Raw genomic sequence first — 13,535 nt, forward strand, 5'->3', positions numbered from 1 at the left:
CTCAGGCCTGGCTCCTTGACATCTTTGTTTCTTTTTTGTATGCTTTGCCTTAGGCTGGGAAACATCCTATTTTCCAGCAACTTGGGTCAACCAAAAACCCTGTCTGGACATGTGAAATTCACTTATCTATTATCTGCAGAAAAAACAGCTAACCAGCACTTAATATCTTAGGTTCATTGCCCGAGACTGAAAATAGTTCCTGCTTGGGTTAACTTTTAAACACCACAAGACAACAGAATCAATGGATGATTCAAGTGTCTGTCCCCACAATTTTACTATATTCCTTCTTGGGCTCAACTCAGCCATTGGGCCTCCACACTGTTGACTATGTTGTGTTGTAAATTTAAAACATTTGAGTTACTGAGTTTGATTTTTACTATTTTTACCATGGGCAGTTCAGAAGTTTTATAATTAGAAAATCTGAAACAAAATTAAATAAATCCAGGAATTTTGCCATTATTTTATAGTATCATAATACATAGAATGATCAAGCAGCATAACACACTGTTATGTCAACTGTTTAAAAATAGACCATTTCTTACCAGTGAAGAAATTGAACATAAGGCAACGTACAGATTATAATTTATTTTACACACTAAATGGAATGGGGAATCATCAGTATTTCACATTTGTGTATTGTATAACTCCATAAACCATGTTTCATCTTGTGCTTGTGTTCGGACTGTTAAAAGACGATGCATTTCTCTCTGTGGTGTGATCTAATGGTTTGAAGCAAAGGCATGGGGAATAAGAGAATCTTGCATCCTAATAGACACAGTATCAAATCTAGTTTTGGTTCTCTCTGTAAATCCCTAAATCAGGTTTGGTTTGAGCTAATATTTATGTACAGGTTACTCCATGACACCACATAATTTCTGCTTGTGCTGATGAGGATCCTCTCTATGATGGCATTAGTTTCCAAGGCAGTCTTTTATTTACATTTTTCTGGTGTACTGGGAGCTTTAAAAACACAAAAATACAAACTTCCTGCCCCAAATAGCATACAGTCTAAAAAGGACAAAAGATGGGGATAAAAGTGATGTAACACAGCAGCAAAGTGATTGGAATAATAGGCACACGTCTTACTAATTATGCAGTTAGTATTTAAAACATGTTTTAGATCAAAATTAGCTTCAATATCACATTTGTTTACTTCTCTCACAACTGTCTTTGTGCTCTCTTCCCTGATGCCTGTATTGCATCAGTGCCTTCGCTGAACTAATCCTTAGATCTGCTTCTCTTTCAGTTCCCTTTTCACAACCCAGCTCTAGTGTGATGCCTACAAGCAATCTGTCAACTAGTGATGTCTAAGTCAGGGGTAAAAGAAAGCAATATGTTAAATGATTCAGTATCATCAAGTTGTGTACTTGGCCTATATAACTGCATGATCTTATTATTGGTATTCTCATCCTCCCTCCTCACCTCTTTGAATAGGAAAGGTATGGCAAATAGAAATGATGGTATAGTGGTCTTTATTTCCTAGTCCCAGTCATGTGATACAGGTCACTCTTACATCTTAAAACACCTCAAACTAATGCAATCAGTTAATAAACACAGTCAATTAATAAAACTCAAATGGACTGTAGAAGGTCAGAGTAGGTGATGCTGACCCCCTGGCAAATGAGAACTATTGTGTCTCTTAATGGACTCTGTCAGTACATGCTATTTCTTTGTGATCATAAAGTCACTTCTTCTGTTGGAAACAATACCTTTCAGGAGTGGCCTGTTGGATAGGCCACCAGGAGGCTTGTTTGTCTCCTTAAGATGCCTAGAATGCTCCTCCTGATAGCACTCCTGTTCTGACAGAAGTAATAGAGGCTCTCACCTAGTCAGTGAAAAACATAGGGAGACACAGAGACCCATTGTACTCCTTGGGTTTTATTTAGATATCTTCTGTTCTTCATTTAGAACTGACCCTCATGAATGGTTAGGATGTATGATCCTGGTACAAATGGTATAACATATCTTGGCAGGTTGCCTGCCATTTTGGAATCTTGGCATTATCTACCACTTGCAATGGGGCAGAAGATAATTGTTCTTATTCCCATCTAACCTTCTGGTCCAGATTCCTTGAATGTAATTACTTCAGGGTTAATAGGCTCAAGAAACTTGTTAGATATTGGTGCGAAGGTTTTATGCTCATGGTGATCCTAGTAAAGCACTTTAAGGTGGCATGCAATATGCTACAATACTAAATATGGATCCCTGGATTCCACCAAGGGCTTTTTTTTTAATCAAGTTTTTTGCTATTTGTACTGATTCTTCTGCTAACCTTTTGCCTGTTCATTTCAAGGGCTAGACATCATGTTCTTCAGCTGATATTCTAGTGGAAATGCTATTCCTTCATGGCCTTTACTGGAGCACTCATCGCTATAGAATCTGAGTGCATCACAAATATTCATGAATGTATCTCCGCATCTGTCAGCAAGATTAATAGAATTCTCCCCATTTTACAGATGGAGAAACTGAGGTGGAAACTTATTTGAGGTCGAACATTGAATCTGTGGCAGAGGCAGAATTAGAATTCAGGATCCCCTGTCTCCCAAATGTATGCTAATACCTTACTATCAGAGATGCTAAGCATCCGCAGCTTACACTGATTTCAGTGGCAGTCGTGAATGCTCATTACTTTTGCATATCAAACCCCACACATGTCAAGTTGTGCACCTACAGAACAACACACAGTTAGTGGCCACCTACTAAAATTTTCGTTTAAATGACTTATAGGACAAATACTTAGTTTCATGTGGCAAAAACTTCTTTGCTTCACTTGCTGTTTTTAGAGTTGCTGGGGGATAACTATGATCTGTGTCTATTGTGGCTGGAGAAAGCCAATGAGGAAGTGTTAGAGCCACTAATGTAGTTGATTACCAGTCTCCTTGCACAAGAGCAAGATGCCAGCCTCTTTTAAATAGTTTGTGGTTTGCCCCTTACTCAAGACTCCATCTCTTGAAGCTGACAGCCTCTTCACTCATTGTTGTGCTCCAATTCTCCCTCCTCTGGGGATGATGAATTCATTTTGTGAACTTGGACAAGTACTCAACCTTCTTATGCCATAGGCCCATCTATACTGAGGCTTGGAAGGATTAGATTTTTTACCGGTAAATATCAGTGAACATCAATTTCACTGTACATACACAAACCAACAAAAACTAGTTCCACAACTTAAATTTTGATTATCAGACAGGCAAAGTAAGAAAAATGTTGCTTGAGAACTTAAGGATTTGATTTAAGGATATTTACTTATATTTTTATGTGATAACTTTGTACAACTGTGAAGATTTAAATAGATAAAAATTGAAAAAATGCTTACAAATAAATAATTTTACAGATAATAGTGTTTAAAAAAAAATCAAATTCTGCCAAGCCTATCTATGCTACACAGTTTCACTTTTTGAATCCCCATGTAAGGCTTTTGATGTAGTCCCACACAACATTCTCATAAGCAAATTAGGGAAATGTGGTCTAGATGCAGTTACTATAAAGCGAGTACACAATTAGTTGAAAGACCATACTCAGAAAGCAGTTATAAAATATCAGTGGTTTGCTGTCAAACTGGGAGGGTGTATCTATTGGGGCCCTGTAGGGTTCAGTCTGGGGTCTGGTATTAGTCAATATTCTCATTGATGACTTGGATAATGGAGTGGTGAGTCTGCCTGTAAAATTTGTGGATGGCATCAAGCTGGGAGGGGTTGCAGGCACTTTGGAGGATAGGATTAGAATTCAAAATGACCTTGACAAATTAGAGAGTTTGTCTGAAATCAAGAAGAAATTCAATAAAGACAATTGCCAAGTACTTCACTTAGGAAGGATAAATCAAATGCACAACTTTAGAATGGGGAATAACTGGCTAGGTGGTGGTACTGTTGAAAAGTATTTGGGGTTATAGTATATCACAAATTGAATATGAGTCAATGAGATGCAGTTGCACAGAAGACTAATATTATTCCGGGGTGTATTAACAGGAGTTTCATATTTAAGACACAGGAGGTAATTGTCCCATCTTCTTGTCACTGGTGAGGCCTCAGCTGAAGTACTGTGTCAAGTTCTGGGTGCCACACATTAAGGAAGATGTGGACAAATTGGAGAGAGTCCAGAGCACCGCAACAAACTGGATAAAAGGTTTAGAAAACCTTACCTATTGAGGAAAGATTTAAAAAACTGGGCATGATTAGTCTTGAAAAAAGAAGACTAAGGGGAGACCTGATAACAGTATTCAAATATGTTAAGGACTGTTATGAAGAGACAGTGAGCAATTGTTCTCCACCTCCACTGAAGGTAGGACAAGAAGTAATGTGCTTAATCTGCAGCAAGGGAGATTTAGGGTAGATATGAGGAAGAACTTTCTAACTATAAGTGTATTTAAGCTCTGGAATAGGCTGCCAAGGGACATTATGGAATCCCTGTCATTGGAAGTTTTTAAGAACAGGTTGGACAAACATGTGAGGGATGGTCTAGGTTTACTTGGCCCTACTTAGGGCAAGGGGCTGGGCTGGATGACTTTTTGAGGTCCCTTCCAGACTGACATTTCTATGATTCTATGTTGTAACTCAGACATATGTCATAGAAAGCTTGCCTTCTAGTGGTGGACTCAGAGAGTGCAAACTACTTAACAAAGATAATATTAGGGGGTGAATAGATTACAGTTTGTAAGTATCTAAACGGGAAACAAATTATTAATAATAGACTTCAAACTATCAGAGAAAGGTACATAATCCAATGGCTGGAAGTTGAAGCTAGTCAAATTCAGACTTGAAGTAAGGCATACATTTTTGACACTTAGAGTAATTAACCATTGGAACAATTTGCCAAGGGTCATGGTGGATTCTCCATCACTGACAATTTTTAAATCAAGATTGGATGTTTTTCTAAAAGATCTGCTCTAGGAATTTCATTTGGGGAAGTTCTATGGCCTGTATTATAGAGGAGGTCAGACTAGATGAACACAATGGTCCCTTCTGGCCTTGGAATCTATGGATCTAAATTCAGGGCTCAGAAATTATTGTTGCTAGTAGGCTTGTTGAATGGCTTTCCTGGCTGCTGTGAGTAGGGATTTTGATTATCTGAGAATTGCATTGTAGAACATGAAGCATGGTTCTTAGAGGGAACCTCTAGGCACACAGTAGTAAAAGTATGCTAGAACCCTGCAAGCAACTGCTGACTAAACATACTTGTAATTTAGCATAGTTTTATTCCCAACGTAGACAAGGTCTGACATCTCATCTGTAAAAATGATTAAGAGAATCTGGTTGTAAACAAGATACAGTTTCTCAGTTGAGCTTTCTTGGATGTGTTATACAGTACAATTTTTATTTGAAATTGGAGGGAATGTTTTTGGGACTGCTACAGTAGTGGTGATTGAAGGTGTGCTACAATTATGCCTTCAAAGTCCACTCAGTAAAATATACGGTGCTCTTTTAGAAAAGCACTTATAATTCTTACCAAATGTAATTGAAAAGTACTAATCTATTTTTCCCCATTGGTGGGGTTGGTTGTGCTGAAGGAATTTTAAAGGGGCATAAATCAGTGAGTACCTCAGAATTATATCAAGTGTCTCAATTTTCAAAATGGGGTATCTAAATACAATTATATTGTCTTATTTTATTGCTCAGATTTTGTAAACTGATTTAGATCCCATCATTGCTAATAGCTGGGAAATCCCATAGTAGATGCTCAAGAACAGACTTTTTTAGTTGCTAGTTGTTATATATTTGAACACCTAATTTTTTTCCGTTAAGGTTAAATAAAGACTAGCTTATTACTCTTGTAGTTTGTTATGTAGTATTAAATAAGAAGACAAACTGAAAATGAATTCTGGCGTGTCAAAATACATTGGCAGAAAGTGGAAACAAGATAAAGTTTAGAATTGTGTTTGCCTAAATGCTTAAAGGTAATCCAGAACAAACACGAGTTTAATTTAAGAATTAGTGTTTACAGTGAAGATTAATAGAAATTAACTCTTTACAAATATTAATGAGAAATTTCTGCTTTGACTTGTAGTACTTTTGCTTTCCGTTACTAGATTTATAATATTTCTTTAGCACCATGATTCTGAAATTTGTCTCTTACAAACTGTAGTCTTGGGTTGCTATTGCTGTGTGTAAGAACTATTAATACACTTAATGAGAAGTGATACGCTAATGTTTATACTACATAAGAAATAAGAGTGCAAATACTTGAGGAAGAAAGTCGAAAAGGACAAAAGCACTTCTGTAAAAATTGTACCATTCAGCAGATTTATGGAGTAACAACACAACACTTCAGCTGCCTAGCCAGCTGACTTCTAGAACTTAAGTGTGCTTTTGAGTGTCTTAATTGACAAACCTTAAATGAAACTAAATGACCACCTAGTTTTATTTAAGCATAGCATCAGGTGTGCATTTGAGGTGCCACCTCAGGTATACATTTATGTATATCTGATTTGTTTTTTATTGCACATTTTATGCAGGTACTGCTTTTAATAGACTACTAGCATCATGGCTCTGACTATTAAATTAGCTATTGGAATTCTTTATAAGAATTCACTAGTACTGTTGACAAGTTATATAGTTTTTCTAAGACTGCACCAGTTTTCTTTGTTATGCTTCACTTTTGTTTAGAGTTAATTATGCATTAATCTACACTGCTGATTTCATGTGCTGAATCAGTGATACTAAGACCTGAGTGGTTCAGGAGCCAAATTAGTGATCAACATTACCCAAGAGTTGCAGTAATGTGAATTGATTATATAAATAATTCTCACAGCCTAACTTAATTGGTTAATAACATAGTAAAAGCATCCTGACTGGTTGTTAACTTAGATTGGTTAATAATTAAATCACACAGCGTTTTAATAACATGTACTGCAAAGAGCCGCAAGAGACATATTAAAGAGCCACTTGCAGCTCGCAGGCCGCACTCTGAGTATCACTGTGTTAAATTGTAAAGTTTGAGTGTCTGTGGTGTTATGGTATGCAGAATGGTAGTGGACATGTGTGGTGGTCAGCAATATTGGCATTTGCATAGATGACTGATGTAACTTTGAGGGGAGAGAATTTGTGATTTATCTTAATCTTTGTTTTTGGAGGCTTGTTATGCATATTCTCCCCCTCCCCAAAAAAACTTAACAGAGATTGCTACAAAAAATATAACTGTACAAAACACATCAAAGCAATATTATGATTAAAAGAAAAGGTTGGAAGTAACCAGGTAAGATAATTTAGCAGGGTTTGTAGTGAAGCACTAAACTCAGTGCACAGCAAACATCTTTGTTTCTTCAAGTATAAAAGTTTGTAGCTCAGTGAGGCCGTGTATATCGCAGTACCCTGTAGAACAGTGGTTCCCAAACTTTAACAACCTGTAAACCGCTTTCACTAAAATGTCAAGTCTTGCGAACCCCCTCCTAAAAATGAATATTTCCAGGGATTTTCTCCTTTACCTGAGTATAAATTATAAAAGCAGTGATCTTGGAAATATAAAATGTGTTTTTATGACATGCTTATTACACACTATTTATTATGTATCATTACAGTATTTTTATTACATTATGAAAACAGCAACATTCTTCCAAGATCTCACTTTCGTAGCTTGTATCACTTTGAATAAGCCTGTTATAAGACAAGGCTCCTATGTTTCATCAAGGAGTATCAGATGTGAAACTGCATGAAGGTATTTAAGAAGTCAATTCAAAGAGTTCCTCCTACACAAGCATTCAGGTCTTGAGCAGTCCAGGCAAACAATTTGTTCTTCATAAATAATTTTAAAAACAATACTAGCTGCCTATTTAATTTTAAAAACAGCAAAAAAATATCCACCTCCCTTTCCATTTCTTATGAGTCTTGAAGTTTAAATCTCCTCAGTGTAATAGATATGCTTGCTTTGATCTGCTTAGCTCTTGGAAGGCTTCTGGCCCCGGGCTGTCCGCCATTAAGGAATTTTTTCCAAAGAACACCCTGTAATATTTTGTGAACCCCCAGGGGTTCACAAACCCCAGTTTGGCAACCACTGCTGTAGAACTGTGAAGGATAGAGCTTCATGGGGAGGGAAGTGAAGTATCTCAGGGACCCAGCAATCATAACAAAGCCACAGGGTGCTTGCTGAGTGGCAGGATTAGCCTCTGAACCTATTTAACTTCTTAACTTTATACTTGTAAAAAGAAAGCAGCTTACACCTCACCAAGTGACATGTTTAAGCATGAACCTGGCTATCTACAAACTAGTTTACTTACTAAACTGATTAAAATTTTCAGTTTGTGTAGGATCAGGAGCTACTCCTATCTCCAGTTCCTTGGAGAGCTACAAAGTTCTGCAAGATACCTGGCTCCCTTTAGGTTTCACTGCCTATTGCTAAGCAATGTGTAAACTTTACACGACTACTTTGCTGATAGAAATCCAGCCACTATTGTTGATGAATGTAAAATTTATTTTGCTTAAAATTCATATTTCTTAAAATCAATGGTATGGATGAATTTTCATAGGTATTGCATGTGTGAATTTGCTTCAACTTACTATAACTGTTCTTAATATTAGGCTACAGGTTTTGTTTAGGGAAGACAAACTAGTTTATTATTTATTGCTAGATATATCTGCTGTATATGAATTTGTGACATGAACAACACAAACTAATAACTTGTATAAAACGATTAATTGGACCTCTTCAAATTAGAATTGGAGTCTAATATTAATAGTATTTTTTGAAGAATCTCAGATTTAAATTTGGGTTACTGCTATTTTCTGAGAATTCTTTGCCTGGCCATCTGTTTAAAAATTACTTGCTTCAAGAAGGCAACAAGCTACACTTCTAGTCACAATTTTTTTTCTGTAAAAGCGTTTTAGTTGTAAAAACACTTTAAATTTATGAAAACTTGCATAATATGTTAATAGTACAAACAAAAATATGGGAAAACATTCTACTCTCATTCTTTTTTTTCTTAAACACCAAGTGTTGTATAACTTATATTTTAAAAGGGGAAACATAAAATTAGTTGGATGGAATATATTTTGTTTGTCTCTTTTGTCTTCAAGGTTTGGCTTGAGCAACAAATTTGACACAGAATTTCCCTCTGTCCTGACAGGAAAGGTAAGTCTGAGTTTGTATTGAAATTTTAAATTCAAAAGACATTTCATCCAATAGTTTGTGGATTACAAATGTCTAGAAGCATTATTCTTGAATTCAGGTAGAATAAGTCTAAGCCATATCCCTTCCAGGTCAGTAGTGACAGGACGTTGTTACTGTCTGCCACTCTGTCCTACATGAACCAATTTGGCAGTCGCTGCCCAGTTCCTAGTGCATATGTCCACGTCATAAAAACTACTCACCACAGTTGCAGTCATTGTCAGTCTGAGCAAAGAAGGACCAAGGAGGTCTGACCTCACCTACAGTAGCTTCACTCCTCTATAGGCAGTCTCTTCAAAACATGACAGTGGCACACCCTGGCTTTATGGATCCAGAAGCCTGTGCTACCAGTTGTATGGATTAAATAAAGGACTTCAGTGCCTTTCAATCTGGTTTCTCTCTCAAGCACTGAATTCACTTGAACACGTTTTGGGGGTGGGGGGTGGAATTCCATTTCTCCATAGACTGTCTGGCCTCCAGTGTAAGCCTGTAAATGAAAAAATGTTTGATCGCTTTGCTAAGCACATCTATGGTCATTTGTAAAAATGATATTTTGCAGAAGAAAAAAGTATAGTCGGCTCACCATGTTTTTGGAGGAAATCCTCCCACTTTTCATAGTATTCTGTATCTTGACTGACAGAGGTTAGCAGAAATCCCCTTTTAAAATTGATAGTCATCTATTAATGAAATGTTGTGACCAGATCTTGGTTCTTGCTTTAAAATCTTTCCTTGTTCATACATTACCTCTATTTCAGATTTGTGCTGCTTGTTCTGACTTTTCTCATGTCTTTAAGTTACATTACTCTAACTTTTCCCTTTGTTTCACCCCATACTGTACTATTCCCTTTCAGAATCTGGGGGCGGAAGGTTCAGCTCTTGTTACTCTCCCTAATGACAAAGTGTGTAGCTAAGGTCTCCTACTACCTTTGCACTCATTATTGAGTCATATTAACATTGTACGTACATGCATTTGGATGGCATCCTCTGTCTGGTTCTGACAAATCCACCTGTTTCTCCTCCTGGAACATGATGATCATGAAAATACTGCATCTCTATCCCACAAATTATTTGACAGCAGTTGAATTAAATGGTGAAAAGGCAGGTTGCCATTTGGAATTGCAAGGTGTCAGAAGGCAACCTGGTAAATCTGGGCCTAATCCCAGAATAGGGAAAGGATCTCATTGACTTCATTTCAGAGTAGCAGCCGTGTTAGTCTGTATCCGCAAAAAGAAGAACAGGAGTACTTGTGGCACCTTAGAGACTAACAAATTTATTAGAGCATAAGCTTTCGTGGACTACAGCCCACTTCTTTGGATGCATATCATTGACTTCATTGGGTTTTGAATCAGACCAATATCACTAAATGGATTTTTGCCACGTTACATGTTGGTGTATTCTCCTGGGCCTTAAGTTAAACTTTCAGAAATAATTCCTTGATGTAAAGCAACAAACTAAACTCGATTTGAAAAAAATGTGAAAATTCAACAGATGTTTCAAATAAGCATATTTTTCTATAAATGAAGCCAGTACGGAAAATTTCATGAATAATTGTTAAAGCATAATTCAATATTGAAATTAACAAATGCTAGTTTAAATAAAACTTTAATGGAAATGTCAGTGTCTCTCTCATTTTCCTCTTAATGGTGTTTTCAGCGTTAACTGGTTTATGAGCATTCTCTAGGTTCGATAGCAAAAATTTTCATTACAGGTCAACTGACTTTTCTCTTTAGGTTCAGAGGGAAAAAATAGAAGTTGACCGGCTTCTTATATCCCCCTTTCATTCTTACTTGTTGAGGGCTTTCATATAATGGTGTAAATAAAAAATCATATCTGATATAACTGGGTGCAGGATACAGTAGAACCTCAAAATTACGAACACCCCGGGAATGGAGATTATTCGTAACTCTGAAATGTTTGTATCTCTGAAAAAACATTATGGTTGTTCTTTCAAAAGTTTACAACTGAACATTGACTTTGAAATTTTACTATGCAGGAAAAAAATGCTGCTTTTTAACCATCTTAATTTAAATGATACAAGCACAGAAATTTTCCTTACCTTATCAAAACAAAATTAAACTTTCCCTTTATTTTTTTAATAGTATTTAGTTTTTTTTACATTTAACACAGTACTGTATTTGCCTTTTTTTTGGGTGGGGGTGTCTCTGCTGCTGCAGCCTGATTGTGTACTTCTGGTTCAGGCGTGTGGTTGACTGGTCAGTTCATAACTGGTGTTTGTAACTCTGAGGTTCTACTGTATATTTTTTGTTTTCAGAAATCAGAATCTGTGTTTTTTACCTTTTTCCCATACCAATTTGAGGAGCTGTTCTCAATTATAGAAATCTTGAAATAAACAAATAGTCTCCTGTGCGAGAAAAAGAAGGGCTGCCAAGTGATTAAAAAAATTAATCGCAATTAATCATGCGATTAATCGCACTGTTAAACAATAATAGAATACCATTTATTTAAATATTTTGGATATTTTCTACATTTTCAAATATATTGATTTCAATTACAACACAGAATACAAAGTGTACAGTGCTCACTTTATATTTATTTTTATTACAAATATTTGCATTGTAAAAAACAAAAGAAATAGTATTTTTTCATTCACCTAATACAAGAACTGTAGTGCAGTCTCTTTACCATGAAAGTTTAACTTACAAATGTAGAATTATGTACAAAAAAAAGCTGCATTCAAAAATAAAACAATGTAAAACTTCAGAGCCTAGAAAGTCCATTCAGTCCTACTTTGTGTTCAGCAAATTGCTCAGACAAACAAGTTGGTTTACATTTTCAGAAGATAATGCTGCCCACTTCTTGTTTACAACGTCATCTGAAAGTGAGAACGGGCATTCATATGGCACTGTTATAGCCAGCGTCACAAGATATTTACGTGCCAGATATGCTAAAGATTCATATATCCCTTCATGATTCAACCACTATTCCAGAGGACATGCATCCATGCTGATGACGGAGTCTGCTAGATAATGATCCAAAGCAGTGTGGACCAACGCATGTTCATTTTCATCATCTGAGTCAGATGCCACCAGCAGAAGGTCGATTTTTCCTTTTTGGTTGTTTGGGTTCTGTAGTTTCCGCATCAGAGTGTTGCGCTTTTAAGACTTTTGAAAGCATGCTCCATACCTGGTCTCTCTCAGATTTTGAAAGGCACTTCAGGTTCTTAAACTTGGGTCGAGTGCTGTAGCTATCTTTAGAAATTTCACATTGGTATTTTGTCAAATTTGCAGTGAAAGTGTTCTTAAAATGCACAACATGTGCTGGATCATCATTTGAGACTGCTATAACGTGAAATATATGGCAGAATGCAGGTAAAACAGAACAGGAGATATACCATTCTTCCCAAAGGAGTTTAGTCATAAATGTAATTAATGCATTATTTTTTTAACGAGTGTCATCAGCATGGAAGCATGTCCTCTGGAATGGTGGTGGGAGCATGAAGAAGCATATGAATGTTTAGCATATCTGGCATGTAAATACCCTGCAATGCCAGCTACAAAAGTGCCATGCGCATGCCTGTTCTCGCTTTCAGGTAACATTGTAAATAAGAAGCGGACAGCATTAGCTCCCATAAATGTAAACAAACTTATTTCTCTTAGTGATTGTCTGAACGAGAAGTAGGACTGAGTGGACTTGTAGGCGCTAAAGTTTTACATTGTTTTTTAATGCAATTATGTAACAAAAAAAATCTATATTTGTAAGTTGCACTTTAACGATAAACAGATTGCACTACAGTACTTCTATGAGGTGAATTGAAAAATATGATTTCTTTTGTCATTTTTTACAGTGCAAATATTTGTAATAAAAAATAACAATATAAAGTGAGAACTATACACTTTGTATTCTGTGTTGTAATTGAAATCAATATATTTGAAAATGTAGAAAAACATCCAAAAATATTTAATACATTTCAATTGTTTAACAGTGCGATTAATCACAATTAATTTTTTTGAGTTAATCACGTGAGTTTACTGCAATTAATCAACAGCCCTAATAAAAAGCAAATAATTTCTCTTAGTAACTGGCAGTTACTATCATCTTTGGTTTTGAGGAAGAAGAATCTTGTGCTCAGGTGAATGCAAGAAGCAAACATGCCGGTCCTGGCCATTTGTTGATCTATTTTAAAAAAAACAACAAAACAAAACATGTCTGTTTAATTTCAGTTTAAATGTATTTTCAGTGGCACCCAAAGTTCACAAGGGTGAATTTTGTAGTCAGTTGTTACATTTATTTAAAAAAAATAAATGTAACGTAAAAACCATCGGAATGATTGCGCTCTGAAAGTCTATGTTATACATAGCATATCCCTTCTTTAGTCAACCATTCTATTGTTAAGATGTGTAAGATTCTTTGTTAAGAATAATGCATAATGCAATAAAACAAAGTAATATTTTATTCAGAACACAGGCATAACAATTTAATAG

At 36.0% G+C, this 13,535-nt stretch overlaps 1 protein-coding gene across 1 annotated transcript in view; it reads left to right on the forward strand.

Moving 5' to 3' along the window:
• Nucleotides 1-13,535, forward strand: part of CHIC1 (cysteine rich hydrophobic domain 1) — a 32,240-nt gene that overhangs the window by 507 nt on the left and 18,198 nt on the right. The window contains exon 2 of the mRNA XM_005291763.5: nt 9,003-9,057. Coding sequence (XP_005291820.1) covers nt 9,003-9,057 — 55 coding nt within the window. The remainder of the gene's footprint in view (nt 1-9,002; nt 9,058-13,535) is intronic.

This window comes from Chrysemys picta, chromosome 9 (genome assembly GCF_011386835.1).
Source record: "Chrysemys picta bellii isolate R12L10 chromosome 9, ASM1138683v2, whole genome shotgun sequence".
NCBI lineage: Eukaryota > Metazoa > Chordata > Testudines > Emydidae > Chrysemys > Chrysemys picta.